The sequence below is a fragment of the Leucoraja erinacea genome, chromosome 8, assembly GCF_028641065.1.
Source record: "Leucoraja erinacea ecotype New England chromosome 8, Leri_hhj_1, whole genome shotgun sequence".
NCBI classification, from domain to species: Eukaryota; Metazoa; Chordata; class Chondrichthyes; order Rajiformes; family Rajidae; genus Leucoraja; species Leucoraja erinaceus.
This window is the reverse complement of record NC_073384.1, coordinates 27,151,859-27,176,645: the sequence shown is the minus strand read 5'-3', so window position 1 is coordinate 27,176,645 and position 24,787 is coordinate 27,151,859. Positions and strand designations below refer to the sequence as shown.

At 43.8% G+C, this 24,787-nt stretch overlaps 1 protein-coding gene across 1 annotated transcript in view; it reads right to left on the bottom strand.

Moving 5' to 3' along the window:
- The window catches only part of kif26ba (kinesin family member 26Ba), a 254,658-nt gene that overhangs the window by 120,666 nt on the left and 109,205 nt on the right, over nt 1–24,787 (bottom strand). The window contains exon 4 of the mRNA XM_055639279.1: nt 19,496–19,662. Coding sequence (XP_055495254.1) covers nt 19,496–19,662 — 167 coding nt within the window. The remainder of the gene's footprint in view (nt 1–19,495; nt 19,663–24,787) is intronic.

Below are 24,787 nucleotides of genomic sequence, written 5' to 3'. Positions count from 1 at the left end.
AGTGCACCTGGACTTTCAGAAAGCATTTGATAAGGTCCCACATAGGAGATTAGTGGGCAAAATTAGGGCACATGGTATTGGGGGTAGAGTGCTGACATGGATAGAGAAGTGGTTGGCAGACAGGAAACAAAGAGTAGGGATTAACGGGTCCCTTTCAGAATGGCAGGCAGTGACTAGTGGGGTACCGCAAGGCTCGGTGCTGGGACCGCAACTATTTACAATATACATCAATGATTTGGATGAAGGGATTCAAAGTAACATTAGCAAATTAGCAGATGACACCAAGTTGGGTAACAGTGTGAACTGTGAGGAGGATGCTATGAGAATGCAGGGTGACTTGTACAGGTTGGGGGAGTGGGCAGATGCATGGCAGATGGAAGTTTAATGCAGATAAATGTGAGGTTATCCACTTTGGTAGCAGAAACAGGAAGACAGATTACTATCTAAATGTCGTCAAGTTGGGAACAGGGGAAGTACAACGGGATCTGGGGTCCTTGTTTATCAGTCTATGAAAGTAAGCATGCAGGTACAGCAGGCAGTGAAGAAAGCGAATGGCATGTTGGCCTTTGTAACAAGAGGAATCGAATATAGGAGCAAAGAGGTCCTTCTGCTAATTTGACCCTGAATCTTGCAGGTAGCAATGTAGGTAGCAATGTGCCCGGACGGAAGATGAGGTGCTGTTCCTTCAGCTTACGTTGGACCTCATTAGGACAGTGCAGGAGGCCATAGACAGAGAAGTCACAGTGGGACTGGGATGGAAAATGTGGTCTGGGTAACTGCAGGAGCAACCCAGAGCTCATGTTGCCTCCTACTTTAATTCTCCATCCCACCCATGAGAACATAATCATTTTGTTTAGATTTCAGTTTATTGGGATGTTAAGGTTGTGAAAGGCACAACATAAAAGCATGTTCTTCACCCTAGCAGTCAGTGCCTGCGTGTTTTAGAAATGAGGCAATCTGCAAGTTAATATCTTTAAGTATTAAAAACAGAATGAAGTGTATCAGCCTGCCTGTCATTCAGTGCCCTATGTATGATAAGTACAGGATCAGGCAGTCTGTCACCCTGTAATATAGTCCATATGTGTACTGAGTACGAGGTAATACTCTGACTGCCACCTTACCCCAGCAATCTAATGGACACAGTAATGCAGAGGGTAGGGAATTGCCCTGGCTGTAGGTGCACTGTGTACAATGGGCACAATGTAATGCAGAGGGCAATGCATTGCTCTGCAGTAGGTGCACTGTGCACAGGGTATCACACTTTTTGCTGTGGCAGAACATAAGAAATAGATGCTGGAGTTGTCCATTTCCCGTCCCTCTAGTCCCCACCCTGCTGTGCTCTCTCTGCCATTACTCAGGATCATGGTTGATCTTTTAACTCAATATGACCTCCCTGCATCAAGGGCAAGTCCCACAATTTCTTTCTCTGTACCGCATTTGCATTCCAGCCTGGTAACAGACTCACTTGCAATAGTTTTCAGGAAGAATGATTTTAACAAATACTGAAAGATGCTCCCTGACAGTGGACGTGATCATCTTTTGGGATTTGAGGTCGAAAAATGCAATCCCAAGGGACGTCTATCCACAAGAACTGACCATTGCAATCTGAAGTGCTTTAAATTGTATTTACCCAAACATAATGGCTGAAAGAATAATGAGCTGTACAAATGTTACCCTTTATACAGAAAGTAAATGTGATTAATTGACAACTGGACCATTATGCACATGTACTAGGGAGCCGCAATCAATACAAAAGTTCCACAAATTGTTTGACCACTATCGAGTTATTGCTGCATGAGCTGACCTCTGATCTCTTCACCACTCAGATTTCCATTTCGAGTTCTCTGGAAAAATGTCTGTGACTCAATGCATTCTGCTAATTTTTACCAACAGCAGTTCAACGGTGGCTTCACAGTATATGACTGGTACACCCATAGTCTTCAACAGCATAGGCCTCAAAGGCCTATCCCTATTTTGTACTGTTCTAATCAAGGCAACAAGTAAACTGACAGCATAGGTGCTTTATACAAATACTGTTCAAAGAAGGCTGATGGCACATTAGTGGACCATTTGTCCTGTTGGGTAAATGACAGATCTGAACAGATCAGACCCAGAACCATGAGCACAAAGAACTGGGAACTATTTCCAACACCTTTGCTTTGACTCCAGGTTTCTGTTTCCTTCCAGCTCATTTTTGATCTAATTCACCACTCGAGTTATTGAGCTGCACAGCACAGAAATTGGCCCTTAAGTCCAACCCATCTATGCCGACCAAGTTGACTAACTGAGTTAGTCTCATTTGCCAGTCCCTGGCCCATATCCTTCCAAACCATGTACCCATCCAAGTGTTTTTTAAATGTCGCAATTGCACTTGCTTCTACCCGTTCCTCTGGAAGCTTGTTCCGTATACCACATCCTTTATGTAAACAGGTTGAAACCTCGGGTCCCTTTTGCTCTAGCCAGACTTCATTTCATTCTTTCACAGAACAGGGGATGTAGCAGCTAGTGCTGTTATCTCCCCACCCCTGGGATACCCCAACCTCCAGTGCTGTCTGCATGGTGTTTGCGCATTCTCCCGCTTCCATGTCGGGTTCCCTTTGGGTGCTCCGATTTTCTTCTGCATCCCAAAACATGTGCTGTTAAATTAGCCAACGTATCACCTATACTCAATGTTGGTGAGTGGGAGGAGAATTATGGGCAAGCTGATGCACATCTCAGAGCAAATAATTAACATGAATCAAGCGGACAATGGGGTTGATGAGGACACTCTGAGACTTGCAATGGAATGAGTGGTCTTCAGAGATAAGAGAAATGAAGAATTCACCAACAAAGTTTCACTTATTGGATAATCACCAAATACCCTTGAACTGATGACCTAGGTCATCAGTTAAAAGTCAAGTTGACTAGCAGAGTAACCCCTTTTCCCAGAATCTTTATTGAATTACTTGAAATTAAGCTCCCTACCTTCTATACTCCAATGCCAACTCGTCTTCTAATCAGTGGTTCAGACATCTGAATATTAGCGTTGTTACCATAATTTAAATGCTTTTTCAATAGCCTTTTATATAGTTCCATGTTATAAGCTTTCTGAAGGGCCATATACACCACAATGCAGGGTGCTGATGTATGGTTTAAACCCAGACCGTCAACAATCCCTATCCCTCCACAAGTGTTGCTTGACCCACTGATAGATATAATTTAGTTTGGTTTAGAGATACAGCACGGAAACAGGCCCTTCGGCCCACTGGGTATTCAACGACCTGCGATCCCCGCACTTTAACACTATCATACACACACTGTGGCCAATTTTACATTTATACAAAGCTAATTAACCTACAAACCTGTATGTCTTTGCAGTAGATTGTATGTTGCTTCACATACACTATAAACTGTATTTCCCTATTAACCATATTTGTCACATCCTCAAAGAACTGAATCAATGAATGTTAATCATATAGTCCCTCTCCAAGGTAACCTTCGACCATTTACCAACATGATCATAAAGATCAGCTGCATATTAAAGTTTGTGGGGGCGGATATGATCTCAGATTTGATCCCCTCCCACAACTAAATGGTCAGCCAACCATCACTGCCCTGGCTCTCAAGTGTAGAATGGCCATTTAACTGTGGTATTAGGCAGCTGTTACTACCTGTTGAAACCCATTCAACTGAGTTGCTTTGTGATGAAGGTATGAAGTGGAAGAATAGGGCACTAGAAGCAGACATCGACAATTTTATACAATAATTGCACATCATTAACCCAACAACGCATCAGTGGTCACACACTACTATTATTAATATCTTACTATTAACCAACAAGTCTTTCATTAATTGTGCTATTAACACCGATAATGCACCATTAACACATTACTGACAGATAAGACACCATAAATATCAACAACATATTTTTATCATTAATGAGACATCACTATATTTTTTATCAATAATGAGACATCACTATTAGCGATGCTCAATGAATATCAATAATGCACCGTGATAGCCAATAAAACACTATCCACACCAATCCCATTCCTTAAATATCAATTGGACTCATCAATGTCAACAATGGCCCATTTAACACCAACAACACATCATTAAAACCATAAATAGCTTATCATTGACATACATTATGGAGAGTAACCACGTGTTGTTACCTTCAGCAGCATATTGTTTTCGTCAATATTAAAGCTGATGCATTTTCTTGTGTAAATCAATCACCGGGGAGCAAATTTTACAAATACTACACACATTACTATATACAATCTTTATCACTGAGGGGTAAATTAAACATTCCCAATATTAATTGTGTTCAATATAGACTTTTACCTTCCACTCTTTGTAACTGTCTACATCCAGATGCCCAATTAAAGCTTAAGCATTCACCTATAAACTGTTAATTAAAATCCGTGAAGGAGAATAATTAACATTGTATAAAGAATTACATTACTACATTGGTACTGGCATTTTATTTTAAGGCTCTAAAGCTAAGATTACACATTAAATAGGAAAACAGCAGAAGGTTTCACATTAAAACCTCTTCATTGGCAGAGTCTGTGCTGCTCTTAGTACCAATTTTTCAATTAAATGAACAATTGAATTCAGTTGTGAAGAGTCATTCCACAAGCTAGCGTTGATAATTGGATATTGAGCTGCAGTGTGTGATGCTTAAACTGGGTACAGTGGTGGTGGGGAGATGATGTTACTGGTCCAGTAATTCAGCGATCTAGAGTCACATTGACAGACTTGAGTTCAAATTGCAAGATAGTGTCTGTGGCATTTAAAAATCAGTTAATAATCTGAAATTAAAAATCTCCAGCTAGTCTCAGCGATGGTGGCGATGAAACTCCAGGATTGATCAATCACCTGTCCACAGACCCACAGCGAATTTGGATTCTTGTTTGAAGCAGTTGGGGATAGGCAGTAAAATGGAGACACGATAATAGGTAATAGTTACTTGTCTTGCCACTGATGACCAGATCCAGTAAAATGAATGAAGAAAACAAAAGCAACCTTGCCTCCCCCTTTCACCATTTGATGCTGTGTCAATACAAAATATGTTTTTTCTTTGTTTAAAGTGTGAACGGGAACCTTTCACCATTGGGATCACCAGTGAAATACTTTTAAGGAAATTAAATATTTCTGAAATGTAGTCGCCATTGTAAGGAAAGAAATATAACCTTAAGTTGTGCATAGCAGGCTCCCACAACCAGTGCTGAAATAACGACTTGATACTCTTTCATTGTAATTTTGAGATATAGATAGTGACCTGGAAAATGAGATATCTCCCGTGGGATCTTTCACAGCAGCCCGAGAGAGCAGATGGACTTCAGGCTGACACTCCATCCAAGGGGTGGTAACTGCAGCAATGCCCGTTAGTGCCCTCTGCACTGCACTGGAGGACCAGGCTATAAATCTGTCCCCTTTCTTCAGAGGAACTTGAACTGACTTTAGATGTGAATGCTACTGGCTAAGATGCAGCCAATTCCACAGAGCTCAAGATAACAATATAAACACCCCAACAAACCAACAGCAATTCTATTAACAGAATGCACTGCAGCAACTCAATGACCCTTCTTCAATGTCACAATCGCAACTGCTTGGAAAATGAGGGCAGTAAACTCATGGGATCATCCCCACCTGCACGTCCCCATATCACCATTTTTTCATTGTCGTTGAACAGCCCTCAGTATGGTGGATGTTTCATTGAAGTGGCCTCAGTTCAAAGGATGCAACAGGACAGCAGTTAGATGAGTAACCAGTGGCTTGGGAGCAATTATGAGGGGGCGAGTTAAAAATCCAACATGAAAACCGAAGATCTTTAATTCAAATAAATAAAAATAAAACTGGGATTTAAAAACAAAACAAGAAGGACACAAAGTGCTGGAGTAACGCAGCATCTCTGGAGAAAAAGGATGGGTGACGTTTCGGGTCGGAACCCTCCTTCAGACATCATCCATACTGATGTTCTGAAAGTACTGGATTGTCATAAGAAAGCGACTAGTTCATTGATGTCCTCTATGGAAGGAAGTCTGCTCTCCTGTCCTGATATAGCATTAAAAAACCCTAGAGCTGTTTGGCATGGAAACGCACCCTATGGCCTAACTAGTCCATGCTGGCAGTGATGCCTATCTATACTAATCCTATTTGCCTGCATTAAACTCAAATGCCTCTATTCCTTTCCAATCCAAGTACCTGTCCAAATGCCTTTTAAGCATGAAATTGTATCTGCGACTATAGGTGAATTCAGACCCATACTAATGCGGTTGATTCAAGTAAGCCATTTAGTTCAAGTTTATTTTGTGCTAAGGCATGAAACCATTTCATTGTGTTCTCCTTTGCTGGCAGCTTCCTTCAACAATCCATGTGGATAAGGTTTCAAAACACTTGAGTTTGACAGCTAATTTTTGATTGTTCGGGAGCCAGCCTCTCTCAGAGGATGATATAAGGATATTTGTATGTAATGCACTAAGATTACACCACAGTACCGTGCAACTAAATGATTCAGAATTACAACAGAGGTTGCATCCAACAGTGGATGTAAGCGACTCCTGGGGGTTTATGGAGTGTGCAAACTGATGTGCAGTACATCTAATGGCATTACTGATAGAAACCCCTGAGACTGCAGGCACAACCAAACTATCCACCCTGCTGAATAAACCTAACTGCTGTTTAAAGAAATCTCACAGACATAAATAGCCAAGGACACATGCTAGATTAAAAGTCTGACCCGAAGGACATTTTACGATACTGGTGAAAGAAAACGTCTTCCTGTTTATTCTGTGACAAAGACAGACAAAGGCAGACAAAGAGAGAATTTCAGTCAAATCTGTGCATGAGGGGAGTAGATAAAAGTGAATGCACAGGGTCTTCTTCCCAGGATACGGGGAAGAACTTGAGAGAAAAGGTTCATAGGAACCTGAGAGGAAACATTTTCACACAGAGGGCGGTGGGTATATGGAACGTGCTGTCAGAGGAAGTAGTTGGTGGAGGAATAATAATAGCATTTTCAATATTTGGACAGGTAAATGGATAGGAAAGAATTGGAGGATATGGGCCAGGAGCTGGCAAATGGGATTAGCTTGGTTAGGGCATTTTTGTCAGTCCAGACGAGTTGGGTCAAAGTGCCAAGTTCCGTGCTGTATGACTAATCACCAAAAAGGAAATACATTTCATCTTACACTGGGAGGGGGATGGGGATGGAGGGGAAGATGATATATATATGAGAGATATATATAGAGAGAGAGAGAGAAAGAGACACACACATATATGACATACATACACAAGATGCTGGAGTAACTCAGTGGGAAAGTCATCTACGGACAGAAGGAACGGGTGACGGTTTGGGTTGAGACTATTCTTGAGTCAAGGGAATATACGCCAGGATGCAATGAAATTCCTTGTCTGCACAAAGGTTAACCACAATATACACGATAATATATATACAATAACTACAACGATGGAAGCAAAACAGCAGAATGGTGCAAAGTTTGTTGTAAGCAAAATCTGAAGTGCAACAAAAATTAAAGTGCATTAATGGATTAACTGATTGAGGTGGAGTTAAGAGTACAGATTCAACACAACTTCCATGCTGTTGTAATCACTGCATCTCTTTATAAATCCCAGGATCCCATATGCTTTTTTCACCACTTCCTCTCGATAAGCCCTGCCACTTTCCAGAATATACAGACTTGTGTACCCAGCTCCCTCTGTTCCAGCTCGCTCCTTAGACTCTCATGTAGTCTGTATTGCCTTTCTGCCAAATGTATCACTTCACACTTCTCTGTATTAAATTTCATCTGTCATCACTGCCCATTTAACCAGTCGATCGTGTGCAATGTATTCATGTCTTCCTCATTGTTTATCATATTCTCAAGTTTGAAACTGGGAACGGCGCTGTGCCAATTTCCTTTGCTAAACTTCAAGGTTTTTGAAGAAATAAAGATTGAAATTTACAAACTTGGTTTGAGAGCGGTAACACATCTGAACAGCCGCTGTTCGAGCAAACCAGGTTCGATCCTGACCTGCAGTGTTGGCTGTGTGGAGTCTGCACACCCTCTGTGAATGTGTGGATTTGCTCCTAGTTTCCTGCCACATTCCACATCCCAAAGACTTGCTGGTTGATAGGGTTAATTAAGTACCATGAATTATCTCTCATGTGACGGGAGGTAGGAGAATCCGGGGGAATTGATGAGCGTGTGAAAATTATTTGTAGGCATAAAATCAGAAAGTACTGGAAACATTCAGCAGGTCAGGCAGCATCTGTGGAAAAGGAAAGAGTTAATGTATCAGGTCCGGCGCCCTTTCATCAGAACTAGGAAAGAGAATAAACAAAAGTATCTCAGTCTGATGAAGATTCCTGATCCGAAATGTCACCTATCCATGTTCTCTAGAGATGCGCCTAGCCCACTTGGTTACTCCAGTACTTTTTGTCTTTTTTAAAGAGAATAAGCAAGCTAGGTTTAGGTAGTAGAGAAAGTGGTAGATGGATGAGTAGAACAGAGGGAATATCTCCAATAAGGCAAGACCAATTGCCCAACGTGGCAGAGAAGGTTTAGTTAAGATCAGGCTAAGTTTCTTTATCTGCATAATGCAACACCATAGGTAATATTGTGGTATATACCCAGTAGACCAGTCCATATATTAACAAAGAAAACCTGAGCCAAAATGATGACAGGGTAGATACAGACAGAAAGAAGGTGTGAGTTAACTAAAGTTGGAGAATTCAATATTGACTCCTGGTGGCTAAGTTGATGCTCCTCAAGCTTGGGCCTCATGGTACCAGGCCACAGACAGATAGGTCAGAGTGGGAATGGGATGGAGAATTAAAGTGGCAGGAAATGGGAAGCTCGGGGGCTCTCTTGTGATCTGAGTGAGTGCATGTGATCCACAAAATGATCATCCATTCTCAAATGCGGAACTGCCAATTCCCAATGAGGAATTGGATTCATGGAATTGATCTGATCATCAGCAGCGACTTGAAGGGCCTCCATCAATTTTGTAAGAAAATACAGTGTGAAAATATGCTACAGGCAAATCTTAGCCAGCCTGATGTACTACCATCTGAGGAAGGAGCTCAATGGTTTTCTCAGTGAACTTTGCTGTTATAGGAATAGTGATGAACAGACTCTCCATGTCATTGTGTAGGAAGGAATTGCATATGCTGGTTTAAACCGAAGATGGACACAAAATGCTGGAATAACTCAGCAGGATAGGCAGCATCGCTGGAGAAAAGGAATGGGTGACGTTTCAGGTCAAGGGGCCTCAATCCGAAACGTCACCCATTCCTTCTTTCCAGAGAGCTGCCTGTCCCGCTGAGTTACTCCAGCATTTTGTGTCTGTCTCCATGTCATTAACAAGTTTAGTGTTCAACAGGCCAGAGTGCACAGGGGCCTGCAGGTTACTCAAGCATGAGCAATAGTTTTCATTGCACCCAAGCTTATCCCTCTTGTATATTAACTTCCTCAATGTGGATTCTAACTACATTGTAAATAACTGTTCCCAATGTTCTAACCTCATTATATCAGATTATTCCAAACTTCATCATGTTTTGAAGACTATACGTAATATCAATTTTAAACTCAACTTTCATTCAGTTTCCATCGCAGTGTCCTGGTCTACTCTGTGGTACACTTTCTCCAACTGCTCTGCCAACTGCTGCGCTTCCTGACATAAGACAGTACTTTCTTGAGACAATGACATTGCCTTGAATCTTTTCCTCTGTTCAAGGAGGGACTGCCCATTCCCATAGTTTGAACGTACCTGCCTTTCAATCTTCCAACTTCAGCTGGCACAGCCCAGTTAAGGTCAGGACAGTCGGAAGCTCTCTGCAGGTGACTTCTGCCAGCCAATTGCTATGGTTCCAACACGCAGCCCTCTTGTGAAGAAGACTTTGATTTTGCTTCTCATCCCAATAACCGAAGGGCTAATGTCCTGAGCCGTTAGGTGACATGAATTCAGCTGGCCAAAGCGTTTTCTCGCCAATTAAACGTCCAGTTGGTAAACCAATGGGTCAGCAGACTGGTGGCCAGAGCAAGATGGCCACGGTGAGTTTGCAAACTCACTTCACAGTGCCACCTGGTGGCCAGAGGCTGCAACTGAATCCAAATGTAATAATTGACGGCAATTTGTGCAAAAGTACATTCAAAACATTCTGACCTCGGGGAATGAGGCAGGAAGTGTATGCTGTGTCCAAGATTTTTATTCCAGCTATTTAAGCATTCCAAGGGCTTGAAATGAATGGTTATGGAGAGGATGTTTCCACTTGTGGGAGAATCAGGAACCAATGGTCACTTTAAAAATAAGGAGCCAGAGTTGAGGTTACAATCAGAAGAGTCTCAATCTCAATGATTGGCAGGGCAGGTTTGAAGGGCTAAGTGGCCTACTCACAGAGTCATAGTCACACAACAGGCCCTTCAGCCCAACCTGCCCACATCGACCGTCATGTCCCATCTACACTAGCACCACCTTCCTGCGTTTGGCCCACATCTCTCCAAACCTGTCCTATCCATGTACCTGTCTAATTGTTTCTTAAATGTTGCAATAGTCCCTGCCTCAACTACCTCCTCTGGTAGCTCTTTTAATACACCCACTCCTGCTCCTAATTCATATGTAAGACATTCTTGCCATAGAGGGAGTACAGAGAAGGTTCACCAGACTGATTCCTGGGATGTCAGGACTTTCATATGAAGAAAGACTGGATAGACTCGGCTTGTACTCGCTAGAATTTTGGAGATTGAGGGGAGATCTTATAGAAACTTACAAAATTCTTAAGGGGTTGGACAGGCTAGATGCAGGAAGATTGTTCCCGATTTTGGGGAAGTCCAGGACAAGGGGTCACAATTTAAGGATAAAGGGGAAATCCTTTAGGGCCAAGATGAGAAAAACATTTTTCACACAGAGAATGGTGAATCTCTGGAACTCTCTGCCACAGAAGGTAGTTGAGGCCAGTTCATTGGTTATATTTAAGAGGGAGTTAGATGTGGCCCTTGTGACTAAAGGGATCAGGGGGTATGGAGAGAAGGCAGGTACAGACTACTGAGTTGGATGATCAGCCATGATCATATTGAATGGCGGTGCAGGCTCGAAGGGCCGAATGGCCTACTCCTGCACCTATTTTCTATGTTTCTATGTTTTTATGTAAGCAAATCAGAAAGTATGGTGGCAGAGAGGCCAAGCTGCTGGAGGAGGATTCAGAGGCATGGATCCTACTAGAACAACAACATTCATTCAATAACTAAATCTGGAAAATAAAAGCCATCCCTACCCGGTCTGGATTGTACAGGACTCTAGACTCACCACTGTGGTCGAATTTTAAATGACTTAGCAAGCCACTCAGTTTTAGGGCCAGTCAGGGACAGGCAATAAGTGCTGACTTGACCATGGGATATTCACATCCAGGGAATGACGAGAGAGGGGAGAGAAAGACGAGAGAGCTGGGGATTTAGTTAGGAACCTCAATGGCTAAAAAATGAAACTCCCACTAAACTGTTCTATGGGGCAAAGCTCCCTTGAGCAAGTACAAATATTACAGAACTTAGAACTGTATAGTGCAGGTATAGGCCCATTAGGCCACCATGTCCGTGCTGAACGGGATCCATATCCCTCCAAACCCTGCATATCCATGAGCCTCTCTAATAGCCTCTTAAATGATACTATCAAAATGATGACATTTCACTCTAAACCTGCAGACCCATTAGCACCCATCATTAGGACTGAAGACAATAGGTGGTCTGAGCCATTTGCTTTTCCTCTCTGCCAAATCATCCCAGTGAAGGGCTATTGAAAAGTCACTAGCTATGTCCAATCTACAGCCAATATTGTTACTATGGTTATTCTGAGTAATGATTACTGCTCCACCGCTTGGGTCTTTGCTGAAATGGAAAACACGATTCCAAATGTACAGCTCATTGGGTTCTGACATTTAATCATGTTTGTGGTTTTTCTTTTGTATTTCCTGGAATATTTGTAACACGTTGCACAGTTCCCTCCATGTAATCCAGACAATAAGCAGCAGGAGAAGCAGTGCGTGAACGTTGGAGTATCATCTTCCCAAGAGCTGATTCCCAGAGACATTTAATAGGGCACATCCGTGTGTTCCTGTGCAGATCCTGAATGCTGTAACAAGCCCTTTGATTTATTTGGGAATCTGGACTGATCATAGGAAAGGACATTTGCAATACAGCTAATGCAAGTTACACATTCTCTCTGAAGATTAAATAACCTTCTAATTCAACACTTCATTAAAATTCCATTTTAGACATGTGGTCAGATTGTTGCAGAGACACTCAGTACTGTAATGCATTAATCTACGTTGTGCCATTTCCATGATATGTGCACAGCTGATGCTTGTCTGAGCATCTTTCAAATTCAGCGCAAGTGAACCAGACCTTCCTTGCAGTAAAAATGTTCCCAATTTGGAGTGAGTCCAGAACCAGGAGCCACAGTCTTAGAATAAAGGGGAGGTCATTTAAGACTGAGGTGAGAAAAAACTTTCCCACCCAGAGAGTTGTGAATTTATGGAATTCCCTGCCACAGAGGGCAGTGGAGGCCAAGTCACTGGATGGATTTAAGAGAGATTTAGATAGAGCTCCAGGGATTAGTGGAGTTGAGGGATATGGGGGGAAGGCAGGCACGGGTTATTGATAGGGGACAATCAGCCATGATCACAATGAATGGCGGTGCTGGCTAGAAGGGCCGAATGGCCTCCTCCTGCACCTATTTTCTATGTTTCTTGGTCGTCACTCCGAGCCTGCTCAACAGGGTTCCCATCAGTTCTTGCACAACTGTGCAAACTCCCACCCACCCCCACCACCATGCCAAAGGCATTGTGAGCAGCTAGGCCCTATCAACACTTTGGCTGCAAGGGCCCAGGAATAAAGATCCTGCCCTCCATTGTCTGTGGCTGCCCAGAGTTTTGGTATTTCCTGGGAACATCAGATATCCCACTATCAACTTCTGGTTCTACAGTGTCTTTAAGATGATCTAAGGGGATGGAGGTGTAAGCACAGAACATGGAACAATACACCACGAGATCGGGCACTTCGGCCCATAATGTCCGGGGGGACTGGGGGTGGAGGCTGCAGCCCCTCCGCGTTTTTGGCGAGACATGCTACATGAACCGAAATTATCCGGCCCGCAGGCGTATTTTTCTCTTCTTCTGAGTACCTCCGACATCCAGAATCTCAGAACAAGCGCGGAGTCATTTTTCTATGGATGTACGGAAACTTAATTATTTCTTTTATGTAAAGCACTTTGGTTTCAACGCGAGTTGATTTAAACGTGTTATATAAATAAAATGTACTTACTTACTTACTTACAGTGAGCGCGGCAAAACCACGACCAGCCGTGGCGGAAACTGACTATCCCCCCAAAACCCTCCCTCTCCTGCACTCAGCGGTCAATCACAGTGCGGTTCACAGTCGATATATGGAGTAGTGAACGAAGCGCTGTGATTAGCCGCCAAGCGGGAGGGAGGGAGGGCCGAGAGAGAGAGAGAGAGAGAGGAGAGAGAGAGAGAGAGAGAGAGAGAGAGAGAGAGAGAGAGAGAGAGAGAGAGAGAGAGAGAGAGAGAGAGAGAGAGAGAGAGAGAGAGAGAGAGAGAGAGAGAGAGAGAGAGAGGAGAGAGAGAGAGAGAGAGAGAGAGAGAGAGAGAGAGAGCGACGGTCCTGAGAGAGAAGAGAGTCAGCCTCGAGAGGGAGGGAGAGTCGGCACCGAGAGGGAGAGAGAGAGAAGGCCCCAAGAGAGAGACAGTCCAGAGAGAGAGAAAGTTGGCCACGAGAGAGAGAGAGAGAGAGAGAGAGAGAGAGAGAGAGAGAGACAGGGCTCAAAATTAGCGGTTGCCTGGGTGCCAATGGCCATCCAAAGTGCCGCCGGGCAACCTAAAAGCGGAGCCATTTTGCCTGGATTGTTACACAGATACTGGATTATACCGAAGAGAGACGCGAAAAACTGGAGTAACTCAGCGGGTCAGGCAGCATCTCTGGAGAAAAGGAATGTGACGTTTCGTGTCGGTGGCAAGGACGTAAAGATACGGGGTGTGGGATGATGAAGGGTCGGAGCGAATGACGGGCCCCGCACAGCAGCGACCAAAGACCCCCCCTACCCTCCCCCCCCCCCCCCCCCCCCCCCAACCCTACTGTGCTGGAAATGTCTTCAGAGCGAAAATTGACTATGTTTGATAACGGAATGCAATCAAATGTGTTTTAAATTCCCTGCCACAGAGGGCAGTGGAGGCCAAATCACTGGGATTTAAGAGAGATTTAGATAGAGCTCTAGGTGCTAGTGGAATCAAGGGATTTGGGGTGAAGGCAGGCACGGGTTATTGATTGGGGACGATCAGCCATGATCACAATGAATGGCGGTGCTGGCTCGAAGGGCCGAATGGCCTCCTCCTGCACCTATTTTCTATGTTTCTATGTTTCTAAATCCCAATGTTATTATTCGTTTTAATCCATTAATTAAATTGTGAACACGTGAAACATTAAAACCGCAGTGTTCGATTGTCACTGCTACCGTTGACACTTTATTACAGAATTCATTTTATCGGCAAATCAATGATCTTAATATGGAGTATCATTACTGTAGTTATTTAATGAGCACCATTCATAACTATACGTTGGATTTATCCAGGTTTTACTTCTACAGTCGGTCATATACGTCACAAATTTGGTCAGGAGATATTTCAGTTGAAATGTTAACGTTAATTCGGAAGTGGGAATGATGGAAACAGCATTTATCAATAATTTTTTTTAAATCTGGTGCGTACAAACTGGGTATTATCATTGCTGTTCACAACATGTACATATCTAATCTAAATGTCCGGTAATGTGGTGTTTTAACACCTTTAAACGTATTACCAAAAGAACATTTGCTGCAGTTATGTCCTTTGGCCATCTCTTGTCAGTTAGTGTAATGTTTAACCTGTCAGATGGGTATAGTCGGTTTTAACAGTTATTATCATAAAATGCCTTTAGAAATTTCCTTGAAACCTGTATATTTTGTTGTGGATAAATTATATGGGACCAGAGTGTTTCTGTACCAATAGCAATAACGACCCATGCTATGGCCATGTCATGATAATTTTCGGTCCTTCACAGAAAACATGCTTGCATCAATCTGTAGTGTGCATGGTTAAGCATATATGTTACCGTGGTCCAGAATTTATTGACACAGGTTGATCATACGCTGAATAATCCAACCACATTTTTGTTGGGAAGTGGAAAGAAATAATAGAAATTGCATTAATTGCAATGTGTAAAAAGAGTTGAGATACTGTATTGTAACTTTGCTGCATGTCATTGTGGTGTATATCATGTCTTGATTGGTGAATATGTTTAGTTTGTGACTTTATTTGAAGCAGAAATAATATGTGAATGCTTCATTGAGCACATTGAGCACATTACTTCGTTTGAGCACATTATCGCATGCGTCATGCAAGCCGTCTTAAATTGACCACCTAAACTGTCATTTGTCAACCTAAAAAGCTGCCTAAGTTGCCCGGGCTGGAATAATAATTGTGCCACCCTCTCACACCCTCCCCCCGCTCGGTCTCTCCACTCCGCTCCCTCACCAGGTACGCTCGAGGCCGGTGATCAATGATCGCTCAGCCCCCCCACTCTCAAAAACGTTCTGCGGCCCCTGTGTCCAGGTTGAACATGATGCCAGGTATTCGGAGAATGGTTGGCCAGCAAGCAAGGAAGGGAGACCTACCCATTCTTCTGGAGTCCAACAGGCATGATAAAAGAGGATAAAATTAACTGCTACCACCCTCTCCCATTACCGGGTGGAAAACTCCTTTTCCATTCTGCTGAACTCGAGAATTTCAGGAGTTGATTTAGTGTGAGGATTGGAAGATTTAATTGGCTGGGGAAGCACTGGCTAGAGGAGGTGTCTAGGGGGCGGCAGAGTGCAGACCTGGATCAAACACACAAGGATTGAATGACTTTACATGGCATCTGACGGCCACTTTACAAAGGGGACTGACTGCTGCCCCTTCCTGCATCTCATCTAGTGAAGCCTATCAGCTGCAAATTCCCCTGGATCCAGTAACTCCCTGAAGGGATGATCCCATTGTAGCTGTGTGGGCAGCTACCAATACAAGTGAACAGCATGGTAAATCACCACCAGGAATGCAGTCAGGCACAACTCATAAGGAAATAGTAGGGTATTCATGCACTAATGAACTGAGGGCAAAGACCATTCGTGGATTTATCCCACCATTAAGTTACTTACTGCCCTCTTACATTTTTTTAAGCAAGAAAGAGGAGAATTGAACAAACTCAACCAAGTAGCAGACCACCTTGTGTATTAAGATGTAGTTTGCACTGAATTATCGCTGCCTTATCCTTTAGTGAAATCATGCAATAACATTGCAAAGCTTCAGACCCACAGGATACCTGGGATGTTGGGCACAATGATCCATCTGCACATTCTCTGCACCTTGGTAATCAAAGTATTTCATATTTTTAGCCTTACCGTCACTTACTGTTATTGCACCAAGCAGAAAGGATCAGAAGAATATATTGCAATAAATATTCACAGATTGTGGAGAACAATATATATTTTCCCAATAATATTTCTAATACGTTTTTCTCCAGACTAGTTGGAATTCAAGCTTTACTTACTGAGGGAATAAGTGTAATTTCATTCCTCTCACATCGATGCAGAAATCACTAAACAATTCTAGTCTCATTTTCCAAATGACCAACAGGAATGCATTCAGAATGTGATAATGATTAAACATCTCTCAGGAGACACAGCTCTTTACCACCTTCCAAAGCACCATTAGAGCTTATTCCCTTCCTTAGGTTTCCAGTCTGTCTTCCCCTCCTCGTCTCAGGCACCATTCTGGTCACGTCAGAATTGTCCAGAGTTTCTAATTCCAGAGTTTCAGGATATCTCCAGGGGTCTAGGCTGAGGGGGAACCTCCACCATGTGGTTGGTCTGCCTCTCTGCTACACTGCTGGGGACTCAAAACAACCTGAACTCCCACAGAGTTTCCAGTGTTTCAGCTGGGAATTCAACCTCTGGAATGGCCATTGGGTTAGTTAATACCTCAATGGAAAGTCCCTTTCAAACAAATGTGAGCTATCAGGCCCGAGGAGAAAGTTATTTAGAGGTATCCTTTGTTATTTACTTATTTTCGATTCACCTTTCCTTATACCATCCAGCTGATTGTATCTTTGCTGGCTCTCACCACCAACCCATTCCCCCTACTTCCTGGTAACCTGTTCTCTGTTACACATCCATCAGCTCCGCCCAGTCACCTACACACTGGGGGCAATTTACAGCAGCCAATTAACTTACCAACCCGCACATCTTTCGGATGCGGGAGGACCTAGCGGAAACCCATGCAGGGAAGAATGTGCGAACTCCACACAGACAGCAACATGGTGATTTGCTAAAGTTTGATTGTGCGCCTACATTGTGCCGTGCAATGGTTTCCATGGAGATGGTGTGTCGGATTTAGTGAGGATGTTCTTGCTCTAACAAGAGGAAATGTAGGGGTGTGGTGGAAGCCAGTGGGGCAGGTCAAAGAAAGGGCAATGTCAAAGGCTGATGAGTCCAAGTCTGCTCTTCATTTGACAAAATCCTAACAAAGATTAAGTGTTGAATGAAAGAGCGTAGAAGGGTTAATGTTTGAGGTGAAACAGTAATTACAGGAGTGGAGAAAAACACATACACTGGGACTATTGACTGCCAAAGCTTGTAATAAGATTGGATTTCCCTCTGGCATCTGACCAAGTCTAACAAATAACTATTAATGCTACACTCACACAATTCAATAAAGAACTTTCAGTTGGAGGGCAAGTATTCATTCATGACAAGGGGCATAGTGGAGCACATACCATAGCGTATATCAAACATACCATAGTGGGGATATACAGTATATCACACAGTCTGGAATATACAATCAGCATGGAAACATGCCCTTCATTGCCCCTGAGGTCCCTCTTAAATCTCTTCCCCTTCACCTTGAGCTTGTGGCCTCTAGTATTAGAATCCTCTACCCTGCGGAACAACTCTGAGCGTTCACTTCATACCGCACATGCCCCTTATGATTTTGTATACTTTAATAAGGTTATCCCTCAGCCTCCCACATATAAAGTCCAGCCTTTCCAGTCTCCCCCTAGAAAACAAGCCCATAATATAGTACACACCAAAGTGGAAGATATACAGTACATACCACAGTGGGGACATACAGTACAAACCACAATGATGGTTCATATCACAGTGGGAGATATACAGTACACACAATTAGGATATGCCATATACACCAAAATAGGTAAAATGCAGTATGTACTGCAGTGGGGTATATAAAGTATATATAGCAGTGGGGGTAATCAGTACATCCATAGCTATACCACTGTAATGAAATACAGTATATACCACAATGGGAGATAAATAGATAATACAATAATGGGACTGAACAATACGTGCCATACCACAGGTACTACATCACTTTTTATTGTCAAGGAGACTTAAGGCCCTAAAATGAAGGATTGGGAGAATCTTCAGAAACAAAGCAGGTTGGATGGACTCCCCTTCAGTGCAGCAGGGTGGGGGGGTGGGGGGGGGGGTTAGCTGGCCTGAGAAGAGGTGACTGTACCATGGTATCATTGCTGATAGGCTTGCATGCAACATACGAGGTGTTCTCCTTGGACTTCTCTAGATTTAGCAATGGGTTTTCATTAGATATTTGTGGTAAAAATAGATTATCAGAGCAACCACCATCAATCTCCACTTCTTGGAAGTGGGCCTTGATCCTGAGAGAAAGCCAGGGTGGTGTTTTGCTTTCTCCCTCTGGGTTTAACTTAGGGACAGTTTCCACAGACTTCATACAATGTGGACAACAACAGTTCATTAAATGTCACAGCAAAATGATTCTGATCTATTTCAGAATGCTCTTACACCGCCGCTTCTTTCTTTACTTATTCTGTGCACCACCTCAGCCAAGAATTGTGCATGATTAAAACTGGCCCTCCACAAACATTATTGATGAGTGAGAGGAGTCATCACCCTGAAATATGCCGCCAGACATCCGGCCAAGTGGTCATTCTACAAAATATTTCACCAAGGAAAATATACAGCCAGGAATGCTCCAGGTTGGAATTGTGGGGCGGAAGACTGGACATCTTTTACCCTTCTTCACCTGTGGGTGCTGAGGCCAATTAAAGATGACGCATCTGGCCAAAGACGAGGGCTATCTTAGTTTGGTTGACCAATTAACTCAACTGAGCACTTTATTCAGAATGCATGTACATATTTCCAAACATATTCTATTCTAGGGTCATTTCTGAAGAATGGTTGTCAACCACGCTGGCATTTTAGCCTTGTTTCTCTCTCCAAAAAAAGCTGCCTGATTTGCAGAGTAGCCTTCTCCACGTCCAAGGGTCCAATTCATCCTGGCCACCTCCATTTTGGTCAACACACAGTTCCAGCTGAAGCTTTTTTTACTTCAGCACAGCCATTGTGACCAATAAAGTAGGGACCTTACCTGACAAAGAACGAGGCGGCTGCTGAGGTCCCACTTGAAGCCACGCTGGTCACATAGGTGCTCTGGGAGCTTGGGAAACTGTACACCGACGGCTTGTCTGAGTTGTAGCGGTTCAGGACAGCCTCAGTCAATCCCTCCCGGCAATTCTCGGACATCAGCTGGGATATCTGCAACACAACGAGTGACATAGGTTAAAGCAGATCCTCTCGGAGACCACTCCAAACCAGGGTCAGAATTCCTGAGTCAAGTAGTGGAATACCTTCAGCATCATACGATGGGATAGAAATCTTTCCATTAAAGGTCATCTGAGTTCAGTGGAGTCTTTCACATCAATTTCAAGGTGCTTTACAAATTTTCATGTTTTTCTTTTTTTATCTTCGTTATAGAGTCAAAGAGTCATTACAAGGCTTAGCATGGAAGCAGACCATTCGACCCATCGAGTTCATGTCAACCATCAGCAACACATTTACATCAATCCTACTTTTGTCCTATTTCTTTATTCTCCCCACATTCCCTTCAACTCTGCCTAGATTCTATCGCTCACCTACGTACATTCAAGTGCAATTTACAGTGGCCAACTAACAGGTTGCAGAACCTAATTGGATGCAAATCAGTCTCGATTTACATGTGCAGGATTGATGAGCTGAATGGCCTGCTCCTGGACTGAGATAGGATAATGAGCTAATGAGACTGGTGGGGTGAAAGGTGAGGACCAGGGGAGCTCTAACCTCATGCTGCCTGAGGGGGAGGGGAAGTGAGAGCAGATCTGTGGAGACATGGGTGAGGGACCCATTTACGCCATCGCTTTCACAGAAGAAAGAGGAAAACCAGGTTCACTAAAGAAAGAGGACATTTCACAGTGATGCAGTGATAGATGTTGCTGCCTTACAATTAAATTCTTGGCTTACTCAATTAAATTCTTGGCTCAGTCTTTATACTGAATCATGCTGTGCACTATTTCATGCCAGAGCTTTGACAGAGTTTCCACGGTGGCACAGTGGCACAGTGTAGAGTTGCTGCCTTACAGTGGCAGAGACCCAGGTTCGATCCTGACTACATGTGCAGTCCACAGAGTACGTCCTCCCTGTGACCGCATGGGTTTTCTCTGGGTGCTCCGGTTTCCTCCCACATTCCAAAGACGTGCAGATTTGTAGGTTAATTGGCTTCTGCAAATTGTCCTGTTTGTGTGGGAATCAATGAGTGAACCATGGAGTTGTGAGGGAGTCATAACTATAGAAAGCGGAAAGGGATAGGGACGGGGAGATGTCCTATGCATCAGATATAAGCTTTGCAGGCACATGAGATGACAAGGGGAAATTGGAGAGAAGATAAAATGGGGACACAAGAGACTGCAGATGCTGCAATCTGGAGCATAAACAAATAGTGTGCTGGAGGTACTCAGTGGGACAAGCAGCATCCGTGGAGCCAAATAAATAGTCGACATTTTGGGTGAAGTCTCTTTGTCAGGACAGAATGCAAAGAAGTGATTGCCAGTATACAGGAATGAGAGGGAGGGGTGAGGCAGGAATCGGCAGGTAAATGATAGAACCAGGTGAGGAGGGAGAGGATCGGCAGATGGAAGCAGGTGGGGGCTGGAGAGCAGGTGGGGGCTCTTGGTGGTCGAGTGAGAGAGAGAGAGAGAGAGAGAGAGAGAGGATTCAGAGAGGTACATAGATAGGGTTAGGTTTAGAGGGATATGGGCCAAATGCAGGCAGATGGGACGTGTAGATGGGACATATTGCGAGTTTTGGGCGAGTTGGGCCAAAGAGCCTGGCTCCATGCTGTATGACTCCATGAATGCATGGCAACGGTGGAGAGAGGAAAGTCCTGATAGTGGGAGAGGGATGGCAGGATGACGATACAATGTTTGTGTCCATGACACAGAGCTGAGAAACCTGGTCTTGGCCAGTTGATAGAAGAGAGAATAAAGAAACATAGAGAAACATAGAAAAGAGCAGGAGAGGCCAAGCACACCAGGGCTGATCATCCAATCTATCCATCCCTCTCTCTCCAAATTAACCACAATGGCCACATCTAACTCCCTCTTAAATATAGCCAATGAACTGGCCTCAACTACCTTTTGTGGCAGAGAATTTCACAGATTCACCACTCTCTGTGTAAAAAATGTTTTTATCATCTCGGTCCTAAAAGACTTCCCCTCTTATCCTTAAACTGTGACCCCTAGTTCTGGACTTCCCCAACATCGGGAATAATATTCCTGCATCTAGCCTGTCCAACCCCTTAAGAATTTTGTACGTTTCTATAAGATCCCCCCTCAATCTTCTAAATTCTAGTGTGTACAAGCCGAGTCTATCCATTCTTTCTTCATATGAAGAGAATAAGGGATATTGAGATGGACCAGTATTAGTGGAGGTAAAGATGTTGAGAGACCTCAGAGGCTTGTTTAAAGAGACAGGGATCATTGGCACATGGAGCAGGGTCATGACTAAATTCACCCCACCCTCAGTCTGCCAGGGTCCTGGGAGAGTTTACCGTTCATCGCACTGCTTCTTTGTTTCCATCCCTGGCCCATGGTTGCTCCGTATTAGAACCAGGCTTTTCCCCTGAAACCACTCAAGACTCTTTGCAATAGGTTCAACTTGTTAAAGTTCCTCAGTGATTGAGACTTTCTTTCAAACATTCCTGAGGTCTCCAAATATGTTCCTTACTATCAACAGCGAACATAAATTCTAAACACTAACTGTGCAGGTCAGCAAATAAACATGCCGTGGGGCTTACTCCTTCTGCACGACTCTGCTCACATGAGTCTGGATCTGTTTAAAATACTTTCAACTGGATGGTGAGGTAAATAAGTGGGATCATTGTGGAGGGCTGATTATGTTTTCTGACGGCCCCGGCCATACAAAGAGGCCTCTCTCAAACACTTGGTCCCACACACTGCCGTACGTTGCCCCAATTTAAAGGAACCCTAGAGAGGGAAACTGAAACGTAAGTGAGACATGCTTTTCCTCTGCTGAGCCTGGATAAGGCAGCTATTTTCACACTTGTTCTAACACAAGACAAGAAGGCCTTTTTTTCCCAGAGGAAGTCGTTGAATGGGAGCATTTTTTAATAAAGCACTGGCTTAAGTCCTCCCTCCACCACCTCCAGTTTAAATTCCATTTGGAATATTTTGGAGGACCAAGAAACCAAGAAGCCAAGAACTGGTGGGGATTTCTGCCAAAGGAGCTGCGAGGAACTGCAGATGCTGGAACCTGGAATAAGATTCCCCCTAGTCCTTATCTTTCACCCCATCAGTCGTCGCATATAACACATAACCTTCAGAAATTTTCGGCACCTCCAACAGGATCCCAACACTAGTCACATCTTCCCATCGCCACCCCTTTCCACCGTCCGCAGAGACCGTTTCCTCCGCAACTCCCTGGTTGACTCATCCCTTCCCACCCAATCCACCCCCTCCCCAGGTACCTTCCCCTGCAACCGCAGAAGGTGCAACACCTGTCCCTATACCTCCTCCCTCGACTCTGTCCAGGGACCCCGACAGTCTTTTCAGGTTAGGCAGAGGTTCACTTGCACCTCCTCCAACCTCATCTACTGTATCTGTTGTTCAAGATGTGGAATCTTATACATCAGTGAGACCAAACGCAGACTGGGCAATCGTTTCTCATTTTCACCCTCATTTCCTTAATCATCGTTACTTTTTAGCATATCTTTCATTCATTGTTCTTTATCTCTCTACATCATTGTCTATGTCTCTCGTTTCCCTTCTCCCTAACCAGTCTGAAGAAGGGCCTTGACCCAAAACGTCACCCAATCCATCTCTACAGAGATGCTGCCTGTCCCGCTGAGTTACTCCAGCTTGTTGAGTCTATCTTCAGTTTAAACCAGCATTTGCAGTTCCTTCCAACAAATAAGATCCATTCTGGCCCCAGTGGGTCAGGCAGCATCTGTGGAGGAAATGGACAGACCACATTTTGGGTCTGCAATTCTTGCTGCAACCCCATGGGTTTCCTCAAGGTGCTCCGACTTCCTCCCACATCTCAAGGACATCTGGGCCCTTGGACTAATTGCAGATTTCACTTAGTGTGCAGTTGAGTGGTAGAATCTCGGGAGAATTGATTAGAATGGTGGAAGAATAAAAGGTGATTAATGTTGAATGAGTGTAAATGGGTGTTTGAGGTTGGCATGGTATCAATGAGGTAAAGGACCTGTTTGTGTCGCACATCTCACCATGAATCTATTAATACCAGACAGGCAGAACTCCTGGTTAAAAAGGGAAGAAGGAGGTGCTAACCAAAGCTGACAATGGTTGGTTTCCTTTATCATGTTACTTTTTTGCATATCTTTCATTCATTTGTTCTGTATCTCTCTACATCTCTGTCTATATCTCTTGTTTTCCTTTCCCCTGACTCTGTTGAAGAAGGGTCTCAACCCAAAACGTCACCCATTCCTTTTCTTTAACGATGCTGTCTGACCCACTGAGTTACGACAGCTTTTTGTGTTTTAAGAAAAAAAGTGCTCTTGTATTTTAAACACCAAGATCTGACGACGACTCATTTGATGCATCAGAATGTGATGGCAATGGGTTCACTTCAGGTTGCTGATTAAAGAATGGCGACGGAGGAAGGAGGCACATACATGTGGCACTCCATCAACAGCTATCACACCAGGTAGAATGGTCAGCACCATCACACATGCACCAGAGCTGGCAGCTCAGGTATCGCTCAGCTATATTTCCCACCACACCAGTGTGATATGGGCGTCATCCTCATGCACAGATCCACCTGGTTAGTCTGGTCACACCTTTGTTAGATAAAGTACACGCACACAATCCACTGGAAAAGGCCGAGCATATCAAACAGTTGCAAAGCCACTTTCTGACAGATTAATTATACATTTTTGCTTCAAGGATGTTTTTGAGTGTTTGAAGTCACACCCGGCACATTCTTCTCGTCTGTAATGTCAAACATCTGGTTCAAAAATTATGTTTCAAGTCGAGTGCCAGAAAGTAAGGAGAACAGAAGTGAAGTGAAGGCCAACAGACACTGCTGTGTGTGCGCTCTGACGCCATCCTGGGAAGAGGTGACTGAGAGTGAGATTCTAGTCGATGGAGGCTGTGTATATCAAGGTCAACCATGGCTCAGTGATCAGCACATTTGTCTCTGGGCTCGAAGGTTGCTAGTTCAAGTCTCACTAGAAAGAGAACCAGGCCAATAACCTCGACAAGCTCGGCAACATCAAAAGTGACTACCTTCCAGCGAGATTTTAAACTGAATCCATGCTACCAATGTGAATGAGGTAACGGGAGTTTTGGCTAAAAAATCAGTGTCC